The sequence below is a fragment of the Chionomys nivalis genome, chromosome 14 (genome assembly GCF_950005125.1).
Source record: "Chionomys nivalis chromosome 14, mChiNiv1.1, whole genome shotgun sequence".
In the NCBI taxonomy this organism is placed as follows: domain Eukaryota; kingdom Metazoa; phylum Chordata; class Mammalia; order Rodentia; family Cricetidae; genus Chionomys; species Chionomys nivalis.
Genome location: NC_080099.1, coordinates 21,402,757 through 21,426,379, shown reverse-complemented (window position 1 = coordinate 21,426,379; position 23,623 = coordinate 21,402,757). Strand labels below are relative to the sequence as shown.

Genomic DNA, 23,623 nt, shown 5'->3' with positions numbered 1-23,623 from the left:
CAGATTCTAACAGAAACGGCTGCTGGGCAGTACAGTTCCGTAGACTATTTGTGAATCAAATGCTGGAGAGGAAGGGAGAGCAGAGCACAAACCCCTGACCTAAAGAACTTGTGAAGCTTTGACCAGAGCATGGGGCTAAACAAGGGATGATTAAAAAGTAGCTCTTCCCTTTTGTTTTATTAAAGACATAATGAGAAAGAAACACCAAAGTGTTTCAAAATATATTTCAAAATCTCATTAGTATTGTTACTGTTCAAATTATCTTGATGTGGAAAATAAATAGTTTTTCCTTTTTAAAAAGGATGGGAAAGGGACATCTAAAAGCCAAATCAGTAACAACAAAAAAAAATTAGGATGTTGACTAAGCAAGCATTTTCATTATCCCTTTAATTGGGTCTGAGTTGGAATATAAAACGTCAAAGCTATTTGAAAAACATCGTGGAAAAAAATCTGCTTTAATTTAACCCAATGAAATTATATACAAAGAAGCCCAATGCGATTTCATCATTTTCCTGAGATCGTCAATATTGATTGAGAGGAGGTGGGGGGGGGGAGAGGAATGGAGGGAGAAAGGGAGGAGGGAGGAAGCCAGGCAGTGAGTGAGAAAAAAAATGCAGCTCACCTTTCCGTTCTCAGCATAGAAACGCAATTCCCAGGAGCAGAGATACCTCCGTGGTCTGGCAAATTAGTTTATCATTTTGAAAAATATTTAAGTGGAAATTTATATGCTCAGGGTTCTGTGTGTGTGAATGCTGCATCAGCCTAGGGAGTCACTGGCTACCACTTGAGCCTGAAGCCAGGGTAACAGCAACTTCAGCATGGGAGTCCATCAAAGAGACCTTTGCCAGCCCTGTCCTTCCCTGTTGTTTGGGGTCCTGTCACTGAGCACTAGGGGACCAAAGCAGGTTGCTGTCTGGAGAACTTTTTATTTTACACGATATGTGTTTCAAACATTAGCTGGTTCAAATTCTCGTGTGTCCAACCACCATAGATACAATGAAGGAGGCAACACGGGAAGAAAGCAGAGCAACAGAAAACTGCATTATTTTATGTGTCTCTTCTGTGACATTAAAGATGTGAGAACTGGGCTGTGCTGCTTTCTTACCCAAGCTTTGATGTCACAGAGGATGCTATTTGAAAGAAAAATTGGCAACATATTGACCAGAGCTCAATACAGTTGATCTATGAATAACATCACGGGTACATTCATAGGTGGTGGTGGGGCGTGTCTGTAGCTGGAAAAAAGAGGAGACCCACAGAAAAGGTCACTTCGAGAACTGTTTTCTAAATGAATTAAACCATTCCCTAGTCCCAAGAAGGCACATACAGTATTCTGGGCTGTCCTTGTTTTCTTATCAAGTTTTCTCTAACAGCTGGAAATGGTCGGAGGGGGCTGTCTTAAGAAGACCCCCTGCTCTTCTTTTGACAGCTGATCAAAAGAAAATAGGTCACGCTTCTCAAACTTATGTCCACCCTGTCCGTAATTACTGTCTCTTTAAACAAAGGCAACATCTGCGCAACCTCGAGCTAGCTTGAATCTTCGGAGGCAAACGGAGCGCAACCTGCTTTGGAAGAGTCTGTTACTTTTAAGGCTTTCAATGCCCGGTGTTGGCCTCTCTGGCTGTCTTCTACCACCCCACAACCCCCACACAGTTCGCGGAAATGACAACCTCCTCCTCTCTGACCTCCCGACCTGGGTTTGCCAAACAACGGGAATTCTAGAAAGACAAAAGTGTACTTTTTAAAGCTACAGCTTCCGAGAGCGTTTTCCCTCGTATTCAACGCCCCGGGCTCGAATCTTTTTAGAGACCAGAGTGGAAAATGCAAATACGAGAGGAGTCTTACCGTTACCTACCCACAGCACTAACCTAGGGTGGACGGTCTTCTCTAGAATTTGAGATAATTGGGTGGTGTGTGTGTGTGTGTGTGTGTGTGTGTGTGTGTGTGTTGATAGAGGAAAGATACGCCAGTGCTGTCCCCACTATTTTGTATACTCCTTGCCCCCAGGAGAAGTTTGCGAAGCTGTGAATATCAATAACAATATTCACCCCCAGCCCTACTCCCCCCCTCCCCTTCCCTGTTCTCTGAAGGAGCAAGCATTTGGTCACCTCGAAACCGCAGCTTCTGGAATTTTAGTTTTGTTTTGCAATCTAGTAGGGCCCTTCTGAAGCCTCATAACTGGGAGATTTATGGGCTGACCAAGTAATTAAATGATGTTATTGTGTTAAGTTTGCATGCATTAGGGCTGCTTGCGCCGCCGACAGTGTGAACCTTCCGCCGCGGCCGGCCTCGGCTCTTAGGCAGCCGAGGCGTTCGAGCTGCCGTCCCCGCATAGATTATGCACACATCCCAGTCTCGGAAATTTACCGTGCATTAGAACACATTAGCGCCTGCATTTTAAAAGCTAGACTGCGAGCTCCCGGCGAGGGACTCTCGGGAAGTGGCTAGGTAGGAGACGCGCGTTTGTTTTTACCGTACCACGAGCTTACAAGAGTGAAGAAAAGCTTTGAGGTGAGACTAAAGAAACCGAAGCAATCAACCCAAACCGCAGCTGCCCAGAAAGAGGCATCTCTCACATAATCCCCCTTGGTCCCCGCACTCTTGCTTCTTTCTCTCTCCCTAATACCCCCCTTCTCCTCCCTTCTTCTCCTTGACGCTTGGTTCCAGGAGCAGAAAAAAAATGGGGGGCGGGGGGAGCGAACCGAGCTGTCAGCCAAACCTGAAACGCTGGTCCCCGCCCCTTCCACATCCATTGGCAGTTGCTCCGAGAAGGTCTGCCTTTCGAGGTACCTACTACCGCGGATTGGTTTCTCTTGATGCTCATCGAGCACGGTCCCGCCCCGAGCCCGGGAGGATAGGTTGGCTGCTCCCGCAAGCGGCAGAGCCCTTCTGGACAGCTCCCGCTCACCCAAACAGAAGACGTCGGCGCCAGAGTGGGCTCGGACATGGCGAGGCAGCGCGCCCGCACAAGCGGCGGGGCCCGGTGATCCCTCCCTCCTTCCCTACCCCCTCCCCTCTCCCGCACGCACGCCCTGTCCGCCCCCACCCCACCCCCACCCCGGGCGCGCCCGCCCGCAGCCCGGGGCACACACCCGCACGCACGCCCCAGCACACACTCCCGCACTCCCACGCCCGCCCCCGAACCCAGTGGCCGAACCACGCCACGCGTGCCTAGCCAGCCCACCGGCAGCCCCCGCCGCTCCCACCGCCCCCGGGCCCCGATGGACTGAATGAAGGCTGCCTACACCGCCTATCGATGCCTCACCAAAGACCTAGAAGGCTGCGCCATGAACCCGGAGCTGACAATGGAAAGTCTGGGCACTTTGCACGGGCCGGTCGGCGGCGGCAGCGGCGGGGGCGGCGGCGGGGGCGGAGGGGGCGGGGGCGGGGGCCCGGGCCATGAACAGGAGCTGCTGGCCAGCCCCAGCCCCCACCACGCGGGCCGCGGCGGTGCTGGCTCGCTGCGTGGCCCGCCGCCGCCGCCGGCCGCGCATCAGGAGCTGGGAACCGCGGCAGCGGCGGCAGCCGCGGCGTCGCGTTCGGCCATGGTCACCAGTATGGCCTCGATCCTGGACGGCAGCGACTACCGGCCTGAGCTCTCCATCCCGCTGCACCACGCTATGAGTATGTCCTGCGACTCGTCCCCGCCAGGCATGGGCATGAGCAACACCTACACTACGCTGACTCCGCTCCAGCCGCTGCCACCCATCTCCACGGTGTCAGACAAGTTCCACCACCCGCACCCTCACCACCACCCTCACCACCACCATCACCACCACCATCACCATCAGCGTCTGTCGGGCAACGTCAGTGGCAGCTTCACCCTCATGCGCGACGAGCGCGGGCTTCCGTCCATGAACAATCTTTATAGCCCTTACAAGGAGATGCCTAGTATGAGCCAGAGCCTGTCTCCGCTGGCTGCCACCCCGCTGGGCAACGGACTGGGTGGCCTTCACAACGCTCAGCAGAGCCTGCCCAACTATGGTCCGCCGGGCCACGACAAAATGCTCAGCCCCAATTTCGACGCGCACCACACTGCCATGCTGACCCGCGGTGAGCAACACCTGTCCCGAGGCCTGGGCACTCCGCCTGCAGCCATGATGTCTCACCTCAATGGCTTGCACCACCCGGGCCATACTCAGTCCCATGGGCCAGTCCTGGCTCCTAGCCGCGAGCGGCCCCCTTCGTCCTCCTCGGGGTCGCAGGTGGCCACGTCGGGACAGCTAGAGGAGATCAACACCAAAGAGGTGGCCCAGCGTATCACCGCTGAGCTGAAGCGCTACAGCATCCCACAGGCTATCTTCGCACAGAGGGTTCTATGCCGGTCTCAGGGGACTCTCTCCGACCTGCTCCGGAATCCCAAACCCTGGAGTAAACTCAAATCTGGCAGGGAGACCTTCCGCAGGATGTGGAAGTGGCTGCAGGAGCCCGAGTTCCAGCGCATGTCTGCTTTACGCCTGGCAGGTAAGCTCAAAGGCATCGGCAGCCAGGCTGCTGGGGGAAACTGTACGTGCTCCAGGGGCTGGTCTGTGCGCGAGCTCTGGTCTTTAGCTGTGCTCCCTTCTCTCCTATATACTTTCCCCTTTCTTCTCTTTCTTTTTCTTCCATTTTCACTTTCTCTTCTCCCCTTGTTTCTCTTCTCCCTTTTTTCTTCTCTTGCTTTCTCACTCATTGCTTCCGAGTTTTCATTGCCCCCTCCCTTTCATTTGTCCTCTTATCAGTGTGCCAACCTTTCCCCTCCTACAGTGGGAGGCGGGATCGGGTCTCCTAGCGTCCTCTAGAAGCCCTGTTTTCTGGACTCAGGGCAAATCAAGAACTGCCCTTAGCCCAAACCTGTGTACTTGAACTTTCTTAGGACAACACTCTTCTATTTTCCAGGGTGCCTAGTCTCCTTATGTAGATGCTTTTGACTGTTAGGGAGTTTTGTTCCTTAGAAAGGGAAAAGAGTTCTTCAGTCCCCTCCTACCCACCAAAGCAGGCAAACTTCTTTGGCCATTGGCAGGAGATACACCCTTGCGGCTCCAGGAACTAACGGCCAGAACCTCTCTGAGGCTTTGGTGTTAGCCCAAGGACTTTATGACCCACTAAAAGAGCGGAGTCTGTCCGGCTGCAGTGTCACTGCCTCTAGAAAAGAGGGTGCAAAGACGAAGGTTGGCGCGGCCGCATTCATCGCTTTAGGAAGAAACACCAGAGTAAAAAGCTCCCTGCCTCACTCGCCTGCAGCCCTTGCTGGGCTACAAGCCTTTGCTAGGGTTTGTTGAGGTTTGACAGTACTCCAAGAGAGATTAAGCTATCGGATAGAGGTGCTGAGAAATTAAGAAGCGAGTTAGTTAAGGTTTTTTGGCCGCAGCAGGCTGTAAGCTCCGCCTTTGCATTAAGCGGGCGCTGATTGTGCGCCTAGCGGCGGCGTGGCGGGTAGAGCGAGCAGCCCGCGGCAGGGGACCGGTCAACGCGCGGGTTACATTGTTCTGGAGCGGACACGGCTCTCTGTGCCTCCTCTAGCGGCCGAGAGGCGAGGTACAGCCCTCTATTGTTCTAGGAACACTGAAACCTCCGGTGTGGGCGGTGGGTGCAAGAGCGAAAGACGCAGCCTGGGCTGCGCAGGCTGACTCAGTTGCGGAGCTTTTGTGCACGCAGACCCCTTTCCGAGAGTGCCACGACCGTACTACCCCTAAGCCTGAACCGCGGACCTAGACGGGCAAGGTGTCCAGACCTCCCACTAATGAGGACATACAATACCCAGCTGCAAGCCTGACTGGGACCTCTCCGGAAAGACTTGGCGCTCTAGAACAATTAGTGTTCGTCTTAATTTGCGTAAAATCTCTATTGAGACTCGCGTGGTTCTGAATCGGGCGCTCACTGCTCACTAGCGCTCTGAATCTGTTAGCTCAGTTGTCCTCTCCGGTCCCCAGGACTTTCTTCCATCACCGAGCCGGGCTTGTCCGGAACATCTTAAGGTTGCCTAGCAGGACTAGGTCACTGCTCCGGAGGAGGAGGCGTTTCCGCCTACAGCCCCCGCCTTTGGCCACTGCTGGATTTTGTTCACTGTTCAGTAACCTCCCCTGCCAATCTAAAAGGGCAAAGAAAAACAAAAACAAGCAAACAGAGAAACAAACAAACAAACAAAAAACAAACAAAAAGATTTGTTTCAGAGAACTTCATTCAAAATCAGTGGGCTGCGGACACTTTTGGAGTTCAAAGTCGTCGTTTTTTTTTTTTTTTTTCCTCCCTTGGTTTATTCTTTATCCTCTCCTACATTTTCTTTGGATTTGCTCCTGGCCCCTAGCAAAGATAAAGCTGGAGGCCTGGCGACAGCTCCCAGTGTAGTAACGCTTTTGTTTTAGACTCCCCTCTCTCCAATACGGCAGGAGATCTGAGGGGTCTCCAGCCTCGGCTGGCTTCCAGCGCTTGGGGGCTAGAAGGAACTTGGCAGCTGCTCTTTGGGCTACAGTAAAAGGCTGGAAGACAGCTGTTCTACTCTGGCCCATCTCGGAGCGCTGCCGCCCCCTCACGCCGGTCGGGCAAAGGACAAGGCTGTTGAAAAACTCTAGGTTCTGCCTGAGTAAAGTCTTGAAAGTTAAGCCTCGCCTTGCTATGAGTTTTTAGGATAGCGCGTGAGAGAGAGTGTGGTACCTGGGTCTCTCAGCCCGACTCCTGCAGAGTTGCCTGGTGGCACCTGGAGGCAAGCTTTCCAGACCATAGACCGAGGAGAGAGATTCTCGGCGGGGACGACTGAGGGAGAAGTGCGCTGAGGACCCGGCTTTGCTCAAACATTTAAATGTGAGTCTGTTTTATTATCCTAGGTGAAAAGGGACAAGAGCCTTCGCCTTTTTATCTCGTCGTTTTATCAGCAACTACAAGTGTGTGGAGTGGTTATTATTACATAGGAGGCTTTTCAGTACGGGGTCAGTAGATCAGTCTCTTCAGACACTGCGGCAAAAGCCAGGACAAGTAAATAGGTATTATGTGCTCAGGAGAGTAGGGAACAGAAGCACAGAGAGGAGAAAAGGGAGGCCTTTTGATTGTTATTGATCGATGGGAAACCCCGCTGGGAAGCAACCGGGGCCTAAGCCTTTGGGACCCCGGGTTAAGCAAGCCAGCGACTCCCCGGGATAGCTAACCCAGTCCAGCAACTACACGACCTGGAGCCACATCCGGCGGCTCATTCATATTCTCTCGTTCATTCATATAGTGTTCTCTTCTCTCTCTCTCTCTCTCTCTCTCTCTCTCTCTCTCTCTCTCTCTCTCTCTCTCTCTCTCTCTCCCTCTCTCTCCCTCTCTCTCCCTCTCTCTCCCTCTCCCTCTCTTCCTCTCTCCCTCTCCCTCTCTCTCCTTTTATCATTTTGAGACCCATCTGAACAGGAGTCTGAGGGTCTCTGAGTTTAAAACCTTTGGTTTACCCATCATCTTCAAACTCTAGGTCAAGTATATCCAGTCACCCGGAAGTTTGGGTCTTCCACCAATCTGCCCGGTCTCTCTGCTACCTGCACAGCCAAACCCAGGTTGCTCTAGAGAGGACCCGGGAGGATGCTAGGGAAGCTCGGAGTGTCTGAGTGTCAGAAAGTCCCAATTTAGAAGTCTGAGAAAGGAACTCTGTGCGCCCTGGGTGGTGAGAAGAGCAAGGGGTTGCCACTGGCCGAATAGGCTGGGAGTGGCCCAAGACAGATCCCGCAGGGCGGTTCTTATTAAGTCCTGGCCTGAGGACAAACTCACGCAGTTTTGAGCACACTTCCTAGGGCTTTGATCCTCAAGGGCCTCTGCATGGCGCACAAAAGCGAGCTAAGAAGGACCTCGAGGGTTCAGGGAAGAACCTGAGTCCATCACCAGGTGGAGGAAAACCGAGATTTTAAAGATGAGGGGTTTGGGTTTTTTTTTTTTTTTTCTTCCAACGCAGGAAAACAATAGCATGGCTGCTGTTACTTTCATAACTCGGGTTTCTGCCTCCTGGAAGATAACCTCCGAGGTTGGCCCTCCCGGAGTCCGACTCTAGTGCCAACTGCGGGAAGACAGTGCGGCCTTCTCCAAGACACAGTCCCCAGACAGTCAGGATGGAGCCCACTCAGTCTAAGGCCCTTAACCAGCCCGATGTCGTCCGACACACTTGAGGCCCGCCTTAGTGGTTTGGACGGAGCGTTGATTGCTCCAGCCCAGACACACGTACCTGCGCGTCTCCAACCGCGAGGTGCGGGTGTTTAGATGACGCGGGAGAGCGTTTTTTGCTAAATTGAAGGGTTGGAAGAAGGCCTGCACCTTAGAGTTCCTTCTGTCCTTCACTCAGCCTTCCCCACCATCTTGTTTCTCCAACGGGGGGGAGGGGGGTGTGCGGCAGACCGCCACTCCCGAGGACTTAGTTCCGGGACCCGAGCCGGGAGGCCAAATCCTACACACGCCCGTGCAGAACAGACTGATCTGTTAGCCTGCTAGCTGATCGGATTAATAACTGCAAAGCTCACTACCGGTGTCAGAGCTTCAAGTCCCTAGTCCCCAATGAATGCCTTCCTAACTCAGGTTGAGGTCGCCTGGAGCTTGCGGAGGAGGCGGGACAGGAGGGAGCTGAGTGATTCTGAGTTTGAGACGTATTTCACGCCGCCGGGAGCAGTGGATTAGAGGGGCCGCGCACTTCTTTTTATTCCAGGCTTTCCACCGTGTGGTTATGTCACTTTCTCAAACAAATGTGTATATGGAGGGAGATCGATGCTGATAATGTTTAGAAGATTAAAAGAGCATTAATGCTGGCAACAATAACGTAAACGTGTGGACCCAGATTTCATTGATCTGGAACCTGATCCGGCGCGTTTCCAGTAAGTCCGACGTCGGCGTGCTCTTCCCAGAAGAGCGCTCGCCAGTGCCCAGGATCCCTGGCGCTCCGGCCACGCCACTTCACCAGCTGGGGCCCGGTTCTCAGGTCTGACCGCAACTGCTCCCATGAACAGTTGCCGGAGCCAGCTCCATTCTCGCTAAGGTTTTCTTAGCCTTGTGCGGGACTGCTGGACCCTCTTCCCCACCCCTGTGCGCGTCCTGTACACTCTCTGCACTCCTGGGTTCTCCCTGTCCTTGACCATCGTACTTGGTCCAAAGGGACCCTGACACTCTCTCTCTCTCTCTCTCTCTCTCTCTCTCTCTCTCTCTCTCTCTCTCTCTCTCTCATCAAAACTGTTCGGGAAAACCCCCCTTAATTTTGAAATTCGTTCTCGATTAAGTTTAGAAGGAGTGTGTCTAAAGTTGCCTGGAACGTCGCGCCTCGGTAACAAACACCGTCGCGCCTCGGTAACAAACGCCTGGGTTTCATTCCTCAAAATGGCCCGCTCTGCGGTGAACCAACTGGGTCAACCAGGGGAAGGATCTTGTCTTCTGTCTTGACTCTTGACTGTGACCGGGATCTTAGGGCAAGGCTACTAGGAGAACACCCACCCCGCATTTTCCCACCTGACTCTGAGGCCACAGGCCCATTCGGGGTGTGTGGGGAGAGAGGGGGCTTGGGAGGAGAGGGGCTTGCTCTGAGACACACGTCCAATCTGCCAGATAAGAAAACTCTAGAACTTTTTCTTTCCATCTACGGGGGAGAGGAAAGAGCTACGTTCTTAACCTCTTTCCTTGCTCTTTGAGAAGTATTGGGATGGATTTTCTAGGAGAGGGCAAGAGCTGTTTTAGTATATATAGAGAACTAATATTTTCTTTCAAAGAGGTGTTTTCCTACTTTCTCCCAAAAGGGAGGAGGGGGAGAAGAGAGATAGAAATCTTGTGTTCTGCTTTGAAATGTGGGAAAAAGCAAGTGGTCATTTATCTTCCCACCAGTGACTTCTCTTAAAGCAAGGGAGCCCCCGCAGAGCACCCTAGTTTTGAAGATCACAAAGTACCCTATAGACTCCCTAAAAGCCATGTGGTCACCAGATTCCCCCAAAAGCATCTATGGTTTCCTTTTGGACTGGAAGGCAACTGGCCCACTGTTCCTCCAGGAGAGCTGATGTGAGCCTTTGTTGAGTCAGAGTCTTGGCTTATCCCCCCCCACACACACACACCCCATTTAGAATCTAAACAGCAGGATGAGAGGTGTAGGGTGAGGATTAAATTGATTGTTCCACATTCTCTTTGTCCCCATAATGTCTTATCAATCCCTCTATTCTTAAGTCAGGATCGGCCAGAGAGCCCAGAACCCAGGACTTGCTTTCCAGGAATTTCTTTTATGACCACCTCTCTCTGGCTTTTCTCTCTTTAAAAAACCCACTTGTACAGGAGACCAGAGTGACTGAGGCGGAGAGCTCTTGGGAAGGAAGCACTGCTTCTGTGATGGCTAGTGGTGAGGGTTGTCAGAAAATATCTTTGCAAAAAGCAGTATCATCCTGGGGAATCCCTAGAGGAATGAAAACCTCATAGAAAAAGCAGAGAGATTTAGTTTCTGGATTCTTACCAAAGGAAGAGAAACAAAGAGGGTATAAATAGAAATAATTATCTGGACAAATGGCCCTGGGGAAGAGGCCGGGATTGGAGTGCCTTGGAGTTCATACTTCATCTGCACACTCTCTGGGTGTGTACCCTTTGGGGGATGCTTTTCTCCCCCACCAAACTGAGGAATGCCATTTCCTGCAGAGGAGTAACTCCTCTTCCTGGACTGAGTGCATCAAGAGAAGTCCTGGGCTGTCCTTTAGTCTGTCTGGGGCAGAGGAGCCAGGGCAGCTTCCTCCTGGTGAGAGACAAGACCAGGGTTCTTTAGTCCAACGGTCTCTTCAACCACCCTCAGTGCCTTTGAGGGAGATATTTCTCAAGTATCGGGCAAAATAGATCACACAGGGTGTGTTGGAGTAGGGAAGTAGGAGCAGGGAAGTTGGCTTAGGTATCCCAGACTTGTGACTTCTGGTGGACAAGGTACAGAGGCAGAGATTGTCTCACTCAGAAAGCAGGATTTCTGGAAGCTGTGGGTGCTTGTTATGAATAAAAATCCCACACCGATTGTTCCAGAGGGCTGGCCAGGAGGCTCAGCATTCTTCCTTGGTGCCTCTGTCACCACGTGGGGATCCATTACTCTTTCTGTAAAAAGCAGACTGTGTTTGGGTTGGAAGCACACCTCCAATGTAATTTAATCAGCATTGGACTTTGGCTCCTGTAATCAAATATACATATACTTTCTCCTGTAGGAAGAAAAATAATTTCTCAGTAACTGGTATTGACTTGAAATCATGTAATTTCTGGAAGGAACCACATTTTTAAAGGAAGAGGTAAAAATTAATGGAGAAAAAACCCACGATTTTCGTGGTTTGCCTGGCCATTACTGAGAAGACCCAGCTACCACCTAAGAAAGGGCAAAATGAGCGCTCACAGAGCTCAGATGCTTACCTCTCCATCTGCAGATATGTTCAGTACAGCTTCTGTGCAGTTGGCTTCTTAGATCTGTATTGATAGGAAGCTAGATCACTGGCTCACCAGATCCCAGAACATGGCTTGATATTGCCTGAGCATTCTTTTTTTTTTTTTTTTTTTTTTTTTTTTTTTTTTTTTGGTTTTTCGAGACAGGGTTTTTCTGTAGCTTTGGAGCCTGTCCTGTAACTAGCTCTGGCCTCGAACTCCCAGAGATCCGCCTGCCTCTGCCTCCTGAGTGCTGGGATTAAAGGCGTGCGCCACCACCGCCCGGCTGCCTGGGCATTCTTAAAGGAACCTGCCTGTCTTGCATCTTGCTCCCCTCTTTGGGGAGGTCACAGGCAGTGGGGTCTGAATGTGCAGTAAACCTGTTGTTGCTTGGTGGCTATTACCAGCATATTCCCTATCCTTCCCTACAGCATCTCCCTGGGGCAGCTTGGTCTCCCCACCTCTAGGGTGAGGCCTTGGGCTTTGCCCAAGCTGAGTCTGTTAGGGAATCTGTTGTAAACACAGATCCATTGATTTGCATTTGTCAGAGAGTAAAGTTAAACCAGTGAAAAGAGAAGCCCTTACCCTTTTATGCAGGGCCAGGGAAACCTTTCATATTGATCCTATTGATCCAGCCTTTCCCTTTAAGGAAACCACATAGTTAAAGACCCTCGTTCAATAGATTTACCCTTCGTGCTTATGATATTCCTCTAAGTGTTCTCATCTAGGATAGCTGGGCATTAAGCCCACATTCCAAGTCAAACAAAAAAAAAATGAAAAGGGAATGAAAGCGGAGGGAGGGGGTTGAGAGGCAGAATTGTGGGAAGTGAAATTAAATCAGACTGCAATGTATAGTGACACAGCTGGGGATGTTTTGATCATTCCGAGATGACATGCAGAGATAAAGATAAATTAGATGCATTTAGCATCTTTCTCCCCCAATCCACGTTTCCCACAAATGAAAATCAGTTTCTACGCATAAACTAGCAATATCATTTCCTAATCTAGGGTGATCTCAACCAAACCACTAACTTGGCTCGTGTAAACTGGCTCGTGTAAAAGCACCATTGGTGCCACAATAATTATTTTGGTTTGTATGTAGCAAATCAAGAATAGAGTTGTCCTTCCAAGTGCAATATCTTGAACTCCATATACAATCATGGATACCGAAACCACTTAAGAAGTAGGGGTTTAGAGCCATGTGCTCTGATGGAAACGGTAGAAGCCAGTTTAAGAATAAAGTAGAGGGTTTCATGGGGAGCACTATAGATGAAATGGACGTTGCAGCATATGGCTCAGTGTTCTTGTTTGCAGATATGAAAATGAAAGTCCCTTCGTCCCTTAAACTATTGGCACAATCCCATCCTTTCTTTTCTGGCCTCTTTGTGTTCTGTAAGTAACTCCACTCATGATATTTTTTTAACATGGCACATGGATTATTCTCAATTGGCTACCTCTTGGGTTGTTTTTGTACATTTCTGTTTGTTTTGTGTGATTGAAAAATATTAATGATTCCTTAGGTGAGCTAATGTATTTATCTGCCGAGTGAGTTCAAAGGGCAGAGTTCAGCTATGGTTCAGATTAATTGAACAGGAAGCAGTGGGCTCGCTAAGCTGTGCTGAACAAGGGACTAGCCCCTTAAAATAGCACTCTTAACAAACACGCAGTTTCACTGTCCTTATCCTGAAGCCTGATGTAAGAGGCTCAGGGTGACTTGCATTGCCTGTTTAAAAACCTAAAGCAAAGTGCAACAACTGCAGCAAACCCCAAGTCCCCCTCCAGGAAGAAGAGTTTTCTCATTGGCTAATTGCTTTATTGGTTGCCTGACCTGCAGAGCAGCTGCAGGGGCCTGGATGGAAGCTTAGGCCTTGGAATAATGTGATCCATTAGAACAGGGCAAGGCATTTTTTTGTTTACTCAATTGGAGCTCCCTGGAAGGTGCCATTAACCCCATCCCAAATGTGTGTGTGCTGCAAAAGCCAGAGGTCACCCTGGTCATCTACTGGTGGGAGCCAGCCTCTGCCTCCAGTCCAAGGGAGAGGGCGGGCATCTTGCTGGCACTGCCTGCCTTGGGTCCTTCTAGGGTTAGACCAAAGCTAGCAGATTCACCACTTGTTTACATTTCTCAACTGCTGAATCATGTTCTTGCTGATTAAACAGTTTTGATCTGCTCCCCAGCGTGCCTGCGCATGCGTGAATGAGCGAGAGCACACACACATACACACACCCTCCTCCCCCGACTAACCCTCTCTGTTCTATTTATGTTTCCTTCATTACTGTGCCTTACAGTAAGTAGAACTGTGCACACGATGCTTTTAGCAGAAACATAGTATGGATATGTTACTCGGATCCAGTGGAAGGTATGGACTGGAGCAGGCGCAGAGTTAAGACTTGCCACACAGACAGTAGTAACTACAGCTTCCTCTGCTAGAAGTCTCTTATCAGCAGTGTGCTTCACCACACCTCACCCAAGGTCATTCCTCACCTTCCGCGCCCCACACCGCTGCCTGTTGCAAACACTATTTTTCTAGATATATCATAAGGGCATCTTTGCGTGCTCATTTGAGCATCCATCTTCTTCTAATTCATTGCCAAGGCAAAGCCAATGAACAGTTCTGCCTGGAGTGAGGTCTTGGCCCACGGAGCTGTTGAGGTAACACTATCCTGCTAAATTGGGTGGTGTCTGGGGTGGAGTGGCAGAGAAAACAAGAAACATGTGTGGGACCAAAGAGAAGTGATTACCTGTGGAAGGAAAATGACACACTTGATGGCACCAGGGAAGGTCACGCCTAACATGCAAAGGTAAATAAAATGCTGTAAAAGAGAGAAGGGGGTGTGGAGAGAGCCAGGAAAAGTACAGACCTGAGCTAGTGAGGTAGACTTGAGGCCTAAGGGTGGAGCTGGGCGTAGCTCTAAGGGATACAACTGTTTCCAAAGTCTCCTCAAGTCCACCCCAGCCAGGAGCCTCACCCCATCCCCACCACCACCCCACCCCGTGCCTCTGGGTGGGTTGCAGACTCACGCCTAAAGAGCTTCAGCACCACGAACAGCGCCAGGTATCGGCCCTCCAGTGACTGTGCCTGGTGGCCGGACCCCCAGCCTAGACCACAGAGTGTTCTGGCATGAAGTTTGAGCAGAAATGCAGCTGCAGCCCTGGATATTTTCGTGCCCAGAGCAAAAAACTAGGGCCTCAGGTTTCCCTCACGCTGGACGATTTTTGGGTGAGAAGATGCTTGAAAAACCAAACAAGAAAAGCTCACCTAAGGGGAAGATCAGGGCATCTGTGCAAGGAGACTGGGCAGAGGTTGTCTGGATGTAGCTTTTTCTCTTTCCTTGTGATTTTCAAAGTCACCAATTGACACTCTCAACATGGTTTTTAAGATGTAGGGTTCCCCAGGTATGGTGTGGCTCTCCACCTGCGTGCTTCTGGTTTTTGAAAACACAAGTCTCATCATAATTAGCAGCATTCTTACAGAAAAATCAACAGTGACATTTCAGAGAGACCCAATTACAAGACACTAACTCATATAAACCTAGGGTCCAAACTTAGCTGCTCAAATGTCACTGGTGACTCAAATGTCATTGGTTATGGGGCTGTTTAAGAAGATATTTACTACCAGGTCCTCCCTCACATAGAAAGAGCCTAGAGCAAAGACATTGAGGCTGCCTGGTGGAGGGTGAGAGCTGACTTAGGCACTGACCGCAGATCCTGGCAGGCCTGCTACTCAGCAGGTGAGTTCCATTGGTCACATAATTTGCATCTCACTGGGTTTTAGGAAAATATCCCTTGACTTCCCCAAACTAATTAACATGCAAAGCCTTCTTTTGCTTGATTTCAAGGGACTGCAGCTTTGGCCTAATCTATTACTAAGTGACTGTTGGGGAGGCAGAGCCTAGGGACAGAGAAGTGACTCCTTAACAAGAAGGCCAAGGGCAAAATGCATGAGTCTCTTTTCTACTAGCAATACATTTTGAAATTTAGGCAGCTCTTTATGAAGATAACTGATGATCATGTCTAAAATCCAGTTCTGAGTGCATTCAGATAGCTCTGATGAAGGTAGTTTCTTCAATTCGTAATTGGGTCTCTCAATTTTCAGACATCCGTTTCTAAACAGCTGTTGGGTTATGCTTTTAAAATCTTTTCTAGTAAACACCAACAGTGTTCATGGCCCCTTTAAAAATCTCTCTCTCTCTCTCTCTCTCTCTCTCTCTCTCTCTCTCTCTCTCTCTCGTACTAACAATTAACACTGCAAAATGTAGTACTGGATTCACTGTCTTTGTGCTGAACTCAAAATATACTTTGACAAGAGGCATGTAGTATGGCCTTTTCTATAGTCTCTGACTCTAAACATTAAAGACACGTGGGATTAAATAGCTTCATATTCTTTCCAAATCAATGGCATAGACCTCTAACTCTAAAATATACAGGAAATATTTTTTCATGGATCCACTTGCCTCCTACTGTGTGCCAAAGTACACCTCAAGTCACATTCAAGGTACAAAAGCAGTTTGTTATTTACCCTCAGTGTTGAACCCCTGGTCCTTTCCCCATCTTTCTGGAGGGAGAAGTGGTCTGGTATGGAAGGCTAAATCCGCTGACTTGTTCTCGGCTTCTGGCTCTCCTCTCCTCAGGACCCGGCCCTTTCAATTGGCTTCATTACGTCAGCATTTTCCGGCCCCCCACTTCTGTCTACTTTTTAAAATGTGCCCCACCCATCCCACCTTCATCTTCTTTCTCCATTTCTGTAAAGAGTTATTATAGTTCTATGTGTCTCTTGTCTCCATGGTTAGCCTCAGCGCTAGGCAGTCTGGTCCCAGCGACTCCTAAATCCCAAACCTGCTCCTGCTTATCCCACCACTGTCTTTGTATCTAAGTTCACATCTCAGCTATATATATATAGTGTGTGTGTTATATACACTAAATATATTATTATTATTATTACTACCTGGTCTCTGCAGTTGAAACTGTTGGCCACCCTCATCCCTAAACTTTTTTTCCCACTGATTTCTAACACATTATTCTCCCTCTCTTTTCCTCCCTCTTCCCCCTTTCTTCTACTTTATCTGGGTACACCTTCCCAGCCTCCTCTCTAGCCTCCCTCGAATGTGGTGCTTTTCCTTAAGCTGTTTGATTTTTTTTTCATTTATCATATTCAAAATTGAGGATCTTTCTTTTTTAATATTTTCTTTTGAACTTTATCTTAGAAAATACAAAAATAATGAGTTTCATTGTAACCTTTTTGTAAATGGATGCCATTACATTTTGTTCTTATTCCTCTCCTCACTGTAGTCCCTTTCTCCTTCCCTGGTTCTCTCAGGCTCTCTTCCTTCCTCCCAAATAGTCCCTTTTCCATGAGGTATGAAAAGCTGGGATTTGGTGGTCTGGGCTCTCAGGTGGAGAAACCACAGCAGACCGGAAGCTCAGAGTGTTTATTACATAGAATTGAACGTGGAGGCAGGGTTGTTACACAGCTGAACGTGGAGGTGGGGTTTATAGTGGACAGGTTTGGCTAATCTCAGTACGAGCAGTCTCTACATAGAACAGTCTTTGGGCTGTAAATATCCAGGAGGAGAAAGCTATGGTGGACATTTTCTGCACTCACTATCCACATCCACACATGGACCAGAAGGGAAGGCCTCACCCCAGGTTTGAGGAGGCTTTACCATTTCCCATGGGTCTGAAGAGGCTCCAGGGTCCTTCACATGGCTGGCTAATGTCACCGCACACTCACTCAGCCCCTCACTCACTCAAGGCTTCCTACAGTCCTATGTTCAGTGTTTTGGGGGAAACTCCACAGTAATTTCTGCACGGTCTTGACCATTTGCGCTTCCATCAGCTGTAAGGGTTCCTGGTCCCCTGTTGCCTCTCTGATATTTGCCACCATGGTGTTTCCTTCATGAGAGCCATTCTGGGGTGAAATGGAACCACAATACAGTTTTAATTTGTATTTCCCTGATGGCTAAGGATATTGAACACTTTTCAAATATTAATTGGCCATTTGTGTTTCTTCACCCTGGAAGATCTTATCGATGTGGCTAACATCTCCCTATACTGAGGACCTCGGGACTCTCTCCAACTCTGGTATCTCTCCCTTGCCCTCAAGCTCCAGGAATCCGTTTCCATCTGTGTCGGGACATCTTTGCCTAAATGGCCTCAAGCACAGTTTAGCTTAGAGTAAACCCATTTACTTATCCATCAGCAGGACTCAACGGTCACCACATTGGAGACTTTTTGTTCAATCTTTGAATAACGATACCAAGTGTACAGGCTTTTAATTCGGAAGTCAGAATGTCAACACAGTTTTTTTTTCTTTTCTTCTTTTCTTTTCTTTTTTTAAAGATTTATTTATTTATTAAGCAGACAATGTACTGCTGGCAAGGAAGGCACCAGGTCTCATTACAGATGGTTGTGAGCCACCATGTGGTTGCTGGGAATTGGACGTGGAACCTCTGGAAGAGCAGCCAGTGCTCTTACCCTCTGAGCCATCTCTCCAGCCCCCGTTTTTTTTTTCTTTTTCTTCTTTTCCTATCAGTCAGTCATAAATTAGCCATGTGGATTACAACATTTAAATATGTATGTCTGTTGCTCACTTCTGATAATGGCCCGATATTCATCAGTAACCTCTGACTAGTTTAACACCAGTGTTACCCTCTGTCATTCATGTTCCAGGATTAAATTAGAGTGATTTTTCTGGAATCTAAATCTGACCCAATCATTATCAGCCTTCATTGCTTGAAACATGTTCCAGGTCCCTGAGTGGAACACACTGTCCCTGTGTGTTCTAACGTGTGTGTTCTGACCTGTGTGTGTGTTCTGACCTGTGTGTTCTAACCTGTGTGTTCTGACCTGTGTGTCCTGACCTGTGTGTTCTGACCTGTGTCTTCTGACCTGTGTCTTCTGACCTGTGTCTTCTGACCTGTGTCTTCTGACCTTTGTGTGTGTCCTGACCTGTGTGTCCTGACCTGTGTGTCCTGACCTGTGTCTTCTGACCTTTGTGTGTGTTCTGACCTGTGTGTTCTGACCTGTGTGTCCTGACCTGTGTGTCCTGACCTGTGTGTCCTGCCCTGTGTCTTCTGACCTTTGTGTGTGTTCTGACCTGTGTGTCCTGACCTGTGTGTCCTGCCCTGTGTCTTCTGACCTTTGTGTGTGTTCTGACCTGTGTGTCCTGCTCTGTGTGTTCTGACCTGTGTGTTCTGCCCTGTGTGTCCTGACCTGTGTGTCCTGACCTGTGTGTCCTGCTCTGTGTCTTCTGACCTTTGTGTGTGTCCTGACCTGTGTCTTCTGACCTTTGTGTGTGTTCTGACCTGTGTGTTCTGACCTGTGTGTCCTGACCTGTGTGTCCTGACCTGTGTGTCCTGCTCTGTGTCTTCTGACCTTTGTGTGTGTTCTGACCGGCCATCAGCTTCTCCCACATCCCCATACACTCACTCTGGGTTAGACACAAACTGCTCTTCCTGGAGCTCCTCAAACATCAGACCAATATTTTGGCCCAGAGTTTCCCCCCTTTACTCAACCAATGGAGGTCTTGGCTCTAAGGAATTTTTCCTGGTCTCCTGAACTGGGACATCTGTGAGCTGCTCTTCTTGGTGCATCTGGAACACAGAAAAGGGCACCTGTTCACTTGACGATGTGACTCTATTTGATTAAGTTCAAGAGAACAGAGATTAGGTACAACATCCACTAGGTCAGTAAGTATTTGTGAATAAGTTTAGAAATACTTTATAGGATACTACTTTTGCCCATCATAGATTCCCCTTCCCAAGTTATTACATAATATTCTAGGAAAATCTTAACCAGAATTGTTCCATCATTTAGAGGTATTGAGTAGTTCTCATTCTCAAGTTCTTATCAATACCATTTCCTTCCAAAACTAACATACTAACTTGAGGATTTATTTTAAAGGGGGTCGTAGCGTGGAGTCTTAGTCGGGCTTCAGATTGGAACAGTGAGACGAGGAGAATACAGTGATAGGCACTCCAAAGGGAGCCGCTTCCCATGCCTCGCTCCCCCAGGTAGCCAGCGCCAGGCAGACAGCTCTGCTTCCTTTCACGTGTTGTCCTGTTTATCGTGCCCACGTGTTCTTTGCGTTTCTGCTTCCCTGGAATGCATCACCTCTTCTTTGCCTCCTCCACTCGCCCCTAATGAAATCATTCCAGCTGAATTGACCTATTCTTTCCCCTTGAGTCCCTGAATGTCTGGATACAGTCATCTGCCCCAGACTGCACAGTATAACTTCTTGGCTGATCTGACAATTCTCTGTAGCTATTTTCTCCCCGTGGCTCCCCTCTCTTTGGCTTTAGGGAGAAAGCTATATCCTTGTTACTCGTGGTTGCTGTCTGTGGTCATACCTACAGGAGGCAATGTTTTGCGAATCACTCTGGACTATAAAATCTATTCCCTGCAGTCATCCTGAGAGCAGGTTGTATATGTTTGCATATGTCTACTGTTGTTCGTTTTCTTTTTGTTACTGGGTATTAAACCCATGGCCTTATGCGTGTTAGGTAAGCACTCTACAACTGAGCTCTGGTTCCAACCCTTTCCTCTTCCTAGCAGCTCTTTTGAAATGGGTCTTCTTTTCTAGAAGCGGTAAGGTCTCGGATAGAGATGTCTGCTTACATAATTAAAAGTAGGTGTCAGTGTTAACCCACACCAGTCTAATGAGGATAAAACAGTGTTTACAGTGGCTTAGTTACTACCAAAGTTCTGTTCTGCCGCAATACAATGCTGGAAATGCAATGCCGCACACCTTAGAGCAGCAGGGCCAGCAGCCTGCTTGGCAAATCAGAGAGACTAATTTAAATCATTTTAATTATTGGTAACCTAAATTTATATTTAAATGATCATAACTTGATATACTGCAAATTTTTAGACTGTTGTTGCCTTAGTTTGCTGAAAACAACAAAGCCAGAGGTCACAATTTTCTATTTATAAACTTAATCCCATTTTTATTTTTATTATGCATTAACAAGCAAATACATAAATAAGGCTACAGGATGGCTTTGGAGCTCAGCAGTTCAACGTTTCTAGGATGAATGTAGTTTTGCCAGCACGGTGCTGGGCCAGATAATTAAGAGTGGGAGAAAATTAACCATATGTTCATATATGGTTAAATATTGGAGGTAGTATCTGGCCTGGAAGTCACAGAGATCTGCCTGCCTCTGCCTCCCAAGTGCTGGTGTGAAAGGCATGAGCCACCATGTCCAGCAGCTTCCCCATCTGCTACCCCCGAATTTTAAAGATTTAAGTGTATATATTGTATTTACAATATCTATATGTTATAGGGTAGGATTTACTCTTCACTTTAGTAAGAAATAGTAAAATCGTTTATTTTCCATACATTCATCTTGTGTGGACACAACACATTGTACTGCGATGTTTTCCCTTTTGAGCTGTGCTCCAACAGCTCTGCATTATTAGCATAAGAGACGACAGAGAGCTAGAGCAGAGCTGAAAGAATTACTGAAAGTCAAGCTTTTTAAGGCCGCTGGGTGTTGTTTCGTTTTTCCAGACAGGGTTTCTTTGGGCAGCCCTGGCAGCCCTGGAACTCACTCTACATAGGCTGGCCTCGAACTCAAAGATCTGCCTGCCTCTGCCTACAGAGTGCCTTGTCTTATTTTTTGATTCTTGACATTGGATGTGTCACTGTGCTGCCTGATAACTAGGTGTGTAAGGTTAAACGATCAGCTTAAGAGCCTGTCGCCTGGGTGGCTGACACAGCCAAATCAAACTCCCTTTAATTATGAGGCTGAGAGATGACGGGCTTGAGCAGAAAAGGAGGCAGTTCTGAGGCCACCGCGAAGGGTCTTAGACTCCCCCACCTGTGGGTATGTCAATGGCGCTCCTCTTTGGTTGGGCACCAGGGTCAGTATACATAGCATCATATCCTTTCTTTGTTCTCTTGCCTCAGCCTTTTGTCTGCCAAAGAGCTGGAAGGACCAGGAGGAGCTGGCATTGCTGGCTGGGCTCACCACCCCTTCCTAGGAAGTTCTCCATCAAAAGCCTCAGAGTGAGGTTTCCAGAGGTAGATTCTGGAAAGCCCCTTAAAAGTCATCATGGGAAGTGGTAGGTGGGCACGTTGGAGGATGAAGAAAGGCAAATCCTCATTACAGATAAGTTGGCTTTTCCACCTTAAGCCATGCCAGCTCAGGAGCCCAAGTATTCTGTCTCTTTAGAGTTCTGAAAATCCTGAGGGTATGAACGTACAAACATCCCTCTTCTAGTTGGGGGGAGGAGCCTCAGCTGAGATACCCTCTCTTCTAGGCTGCTCCAAAGGGGTTAAAGGAGCAAACTCTTCTCCTCCCCTTCCCTTTCTTTCTCCTTCTCCTCTATTTCTTCCAACCCCCTTGCTGATCTTTTAAGAAAATCATATCACACACACACACACACACACACTCCATGATGTAGGTGGAGATCAGAGGACAACTTATGGAATTTGGTTCACTATTTTCTACCATGTGGTCCCAGGGCCATCTTACTGGACCTTCCCCTGGCTGCTTGGAGAGAAATAGTAAGAACTACAAGGCACATAATGTAATGAGTGATCTTTGTGTTTGGAATCATACAGGCTCAGGTATATATAACTTAACCTTTGTATAATTTTAATTCAATCTTCCAGAACCTCAGTTTTCTCCCTTATCAAACAGGAGTAATATGTTCATCTTAGAGAGCACATGCAAGTATTAGACATGATCCATGTAAAGTAACTGTCAGGTAGCAGACGGATATATCTCCATGGTTTTTCCACAGAAACCCCTGCCTAGCGTAATGACCCAAGAGGTAAGATGCCTTTGGGTGTTGAGGGGTAAGAAAGCATATGAAGTACGTATGTTACTGAAGGTCTGTTATATTAAATCTATGTAAGACATCACCTCCAGACTCATAGGACCCAACAATTAATACTTATTTCTCATGTATCTGCAGGAACCAGCTAATATAGGCTGGTCACAGATGGCTTTGCCTGTGCTCTATAATGGGAAAGTTAAAATACTCAAGCAATAACCATTTCTGTCAGCCCATCAATGAAAGTAAGTCACATGACTGAACCCAGAGCTAGAGGGGAGCCCATTACTCAGTTCTATGTCTATGGCAAGAGTACAGAAGGGTACTGAAGAAAGTGAAATTGAAACTTTCAAATTTGTCTAGGTACTCTACCTCATGACACAGATTTCTCAGAGGAAGATGCTCTCCTAGCGGTGTATGGATATTAAGGAATGTCTACTAGAGTAGCATTAATGCTGGCAGTGAAGAGAAGGTAAATGTGGAAGCAAAAGTATTTGATATTCATAAGAAAAGCAACTGTGTCTGACTGCTGTGTCGATGTAGGACATTCACGACCTTCCCAACTAGATCACAGCAACCAGAGACCCCAAGATTTGCTCTGCTTTCTTTTCTCCTTAGCCTGCTACAGTGCCTAAGGCAGTTAGTCAACTCTCGGGAAATACAAGTGGCTAAATGACCCCAAGGTCAACACAGCTACAGTGTGCTCTGGGTGTGGGTGGGATTAGAGTTTCTTTCCAGGAATTACTAGTGGATTTCATATAGTTGGATATGTGCTTTGCAGATATTTATTTGGGGAGTTAGACTGTGGTTATATCTGTGTTTTGTGGAAAAAAAATTCAAAGAAGCAGATGCTGTGTGAAGCTTTGCAATGACTATAGAAGCCGTTTGGAGGCAGTATCCAAAAGGCGTTCTTGTTTATAACTCTATACCGCGTCTCAAATTTTGTTTTGTTTTGAAGCCTCAGGTTCTACTTCTGGATCATGCCTTCTTTTTAATGGAAAGCAGCATTTAAAAAAAAAAAAAAACACTTGAGTGTTTTGTCATGATTCTTCATGCAGGTGTTAAGGGATGTCTTCCATTAGTAAGCATGCCCCCAGATAACGTTCATTTGCATTTTCTTCTCTGCTTGTTTCTTAATGGTCTGGTACACAGAGGGCTACTTGAGCTGATTTATATGGATGTCAGCCACTCTCATTTGTGCATACTTAATTCAGAGAGGTGATCCCATTGATTTCCAAGCCCTGTATTCCAGGACATGGTACCGGCGTAGATCTTTCAGCTGCTCTAACTACGCTGTCTAAAAAAGGAAAACACTTTCACCTTCTAGAAGTAATTTTGATGGGCATCTCACCGTGCTCTATATTACTCACATAATTAAATTCTCTTTACTTCAACTTTAAAATTAACTTGGCAAGCATTTTTTGAGTTCCACTGGGTAAATAACTTCATTCTGCACGCAGAGGAAATGGCACCTATAGCTTGATACACAGTTCCCCTTTCCCA

At 48.0% G+C, this 23,623-nt stretch overlaps 1 protein-coding gene across 1 annotated transcript in view; it reads left to right on the top strand.

Annotated features, from left to right (window-relative positions):
- The first annotated feature begins 3,230 nt into the window (after positions 1–3,230).
- Positions 3,231–23,623, top strand: part of Onecut2 (one cut homeobox 2) — a 48,681-nt gene continuing 28,288 nt past the window's right edge. The window contains exon 1 of the mRNA XM_057789015.1: positions 3,231–4,464. Within this exon, the coding sequence (XP_057644998.1) occupies positions 3,231–4,464 (1,234 nt within the window). The remainder of the gene's footprint in view (positions 4,465–23,623) is intronic.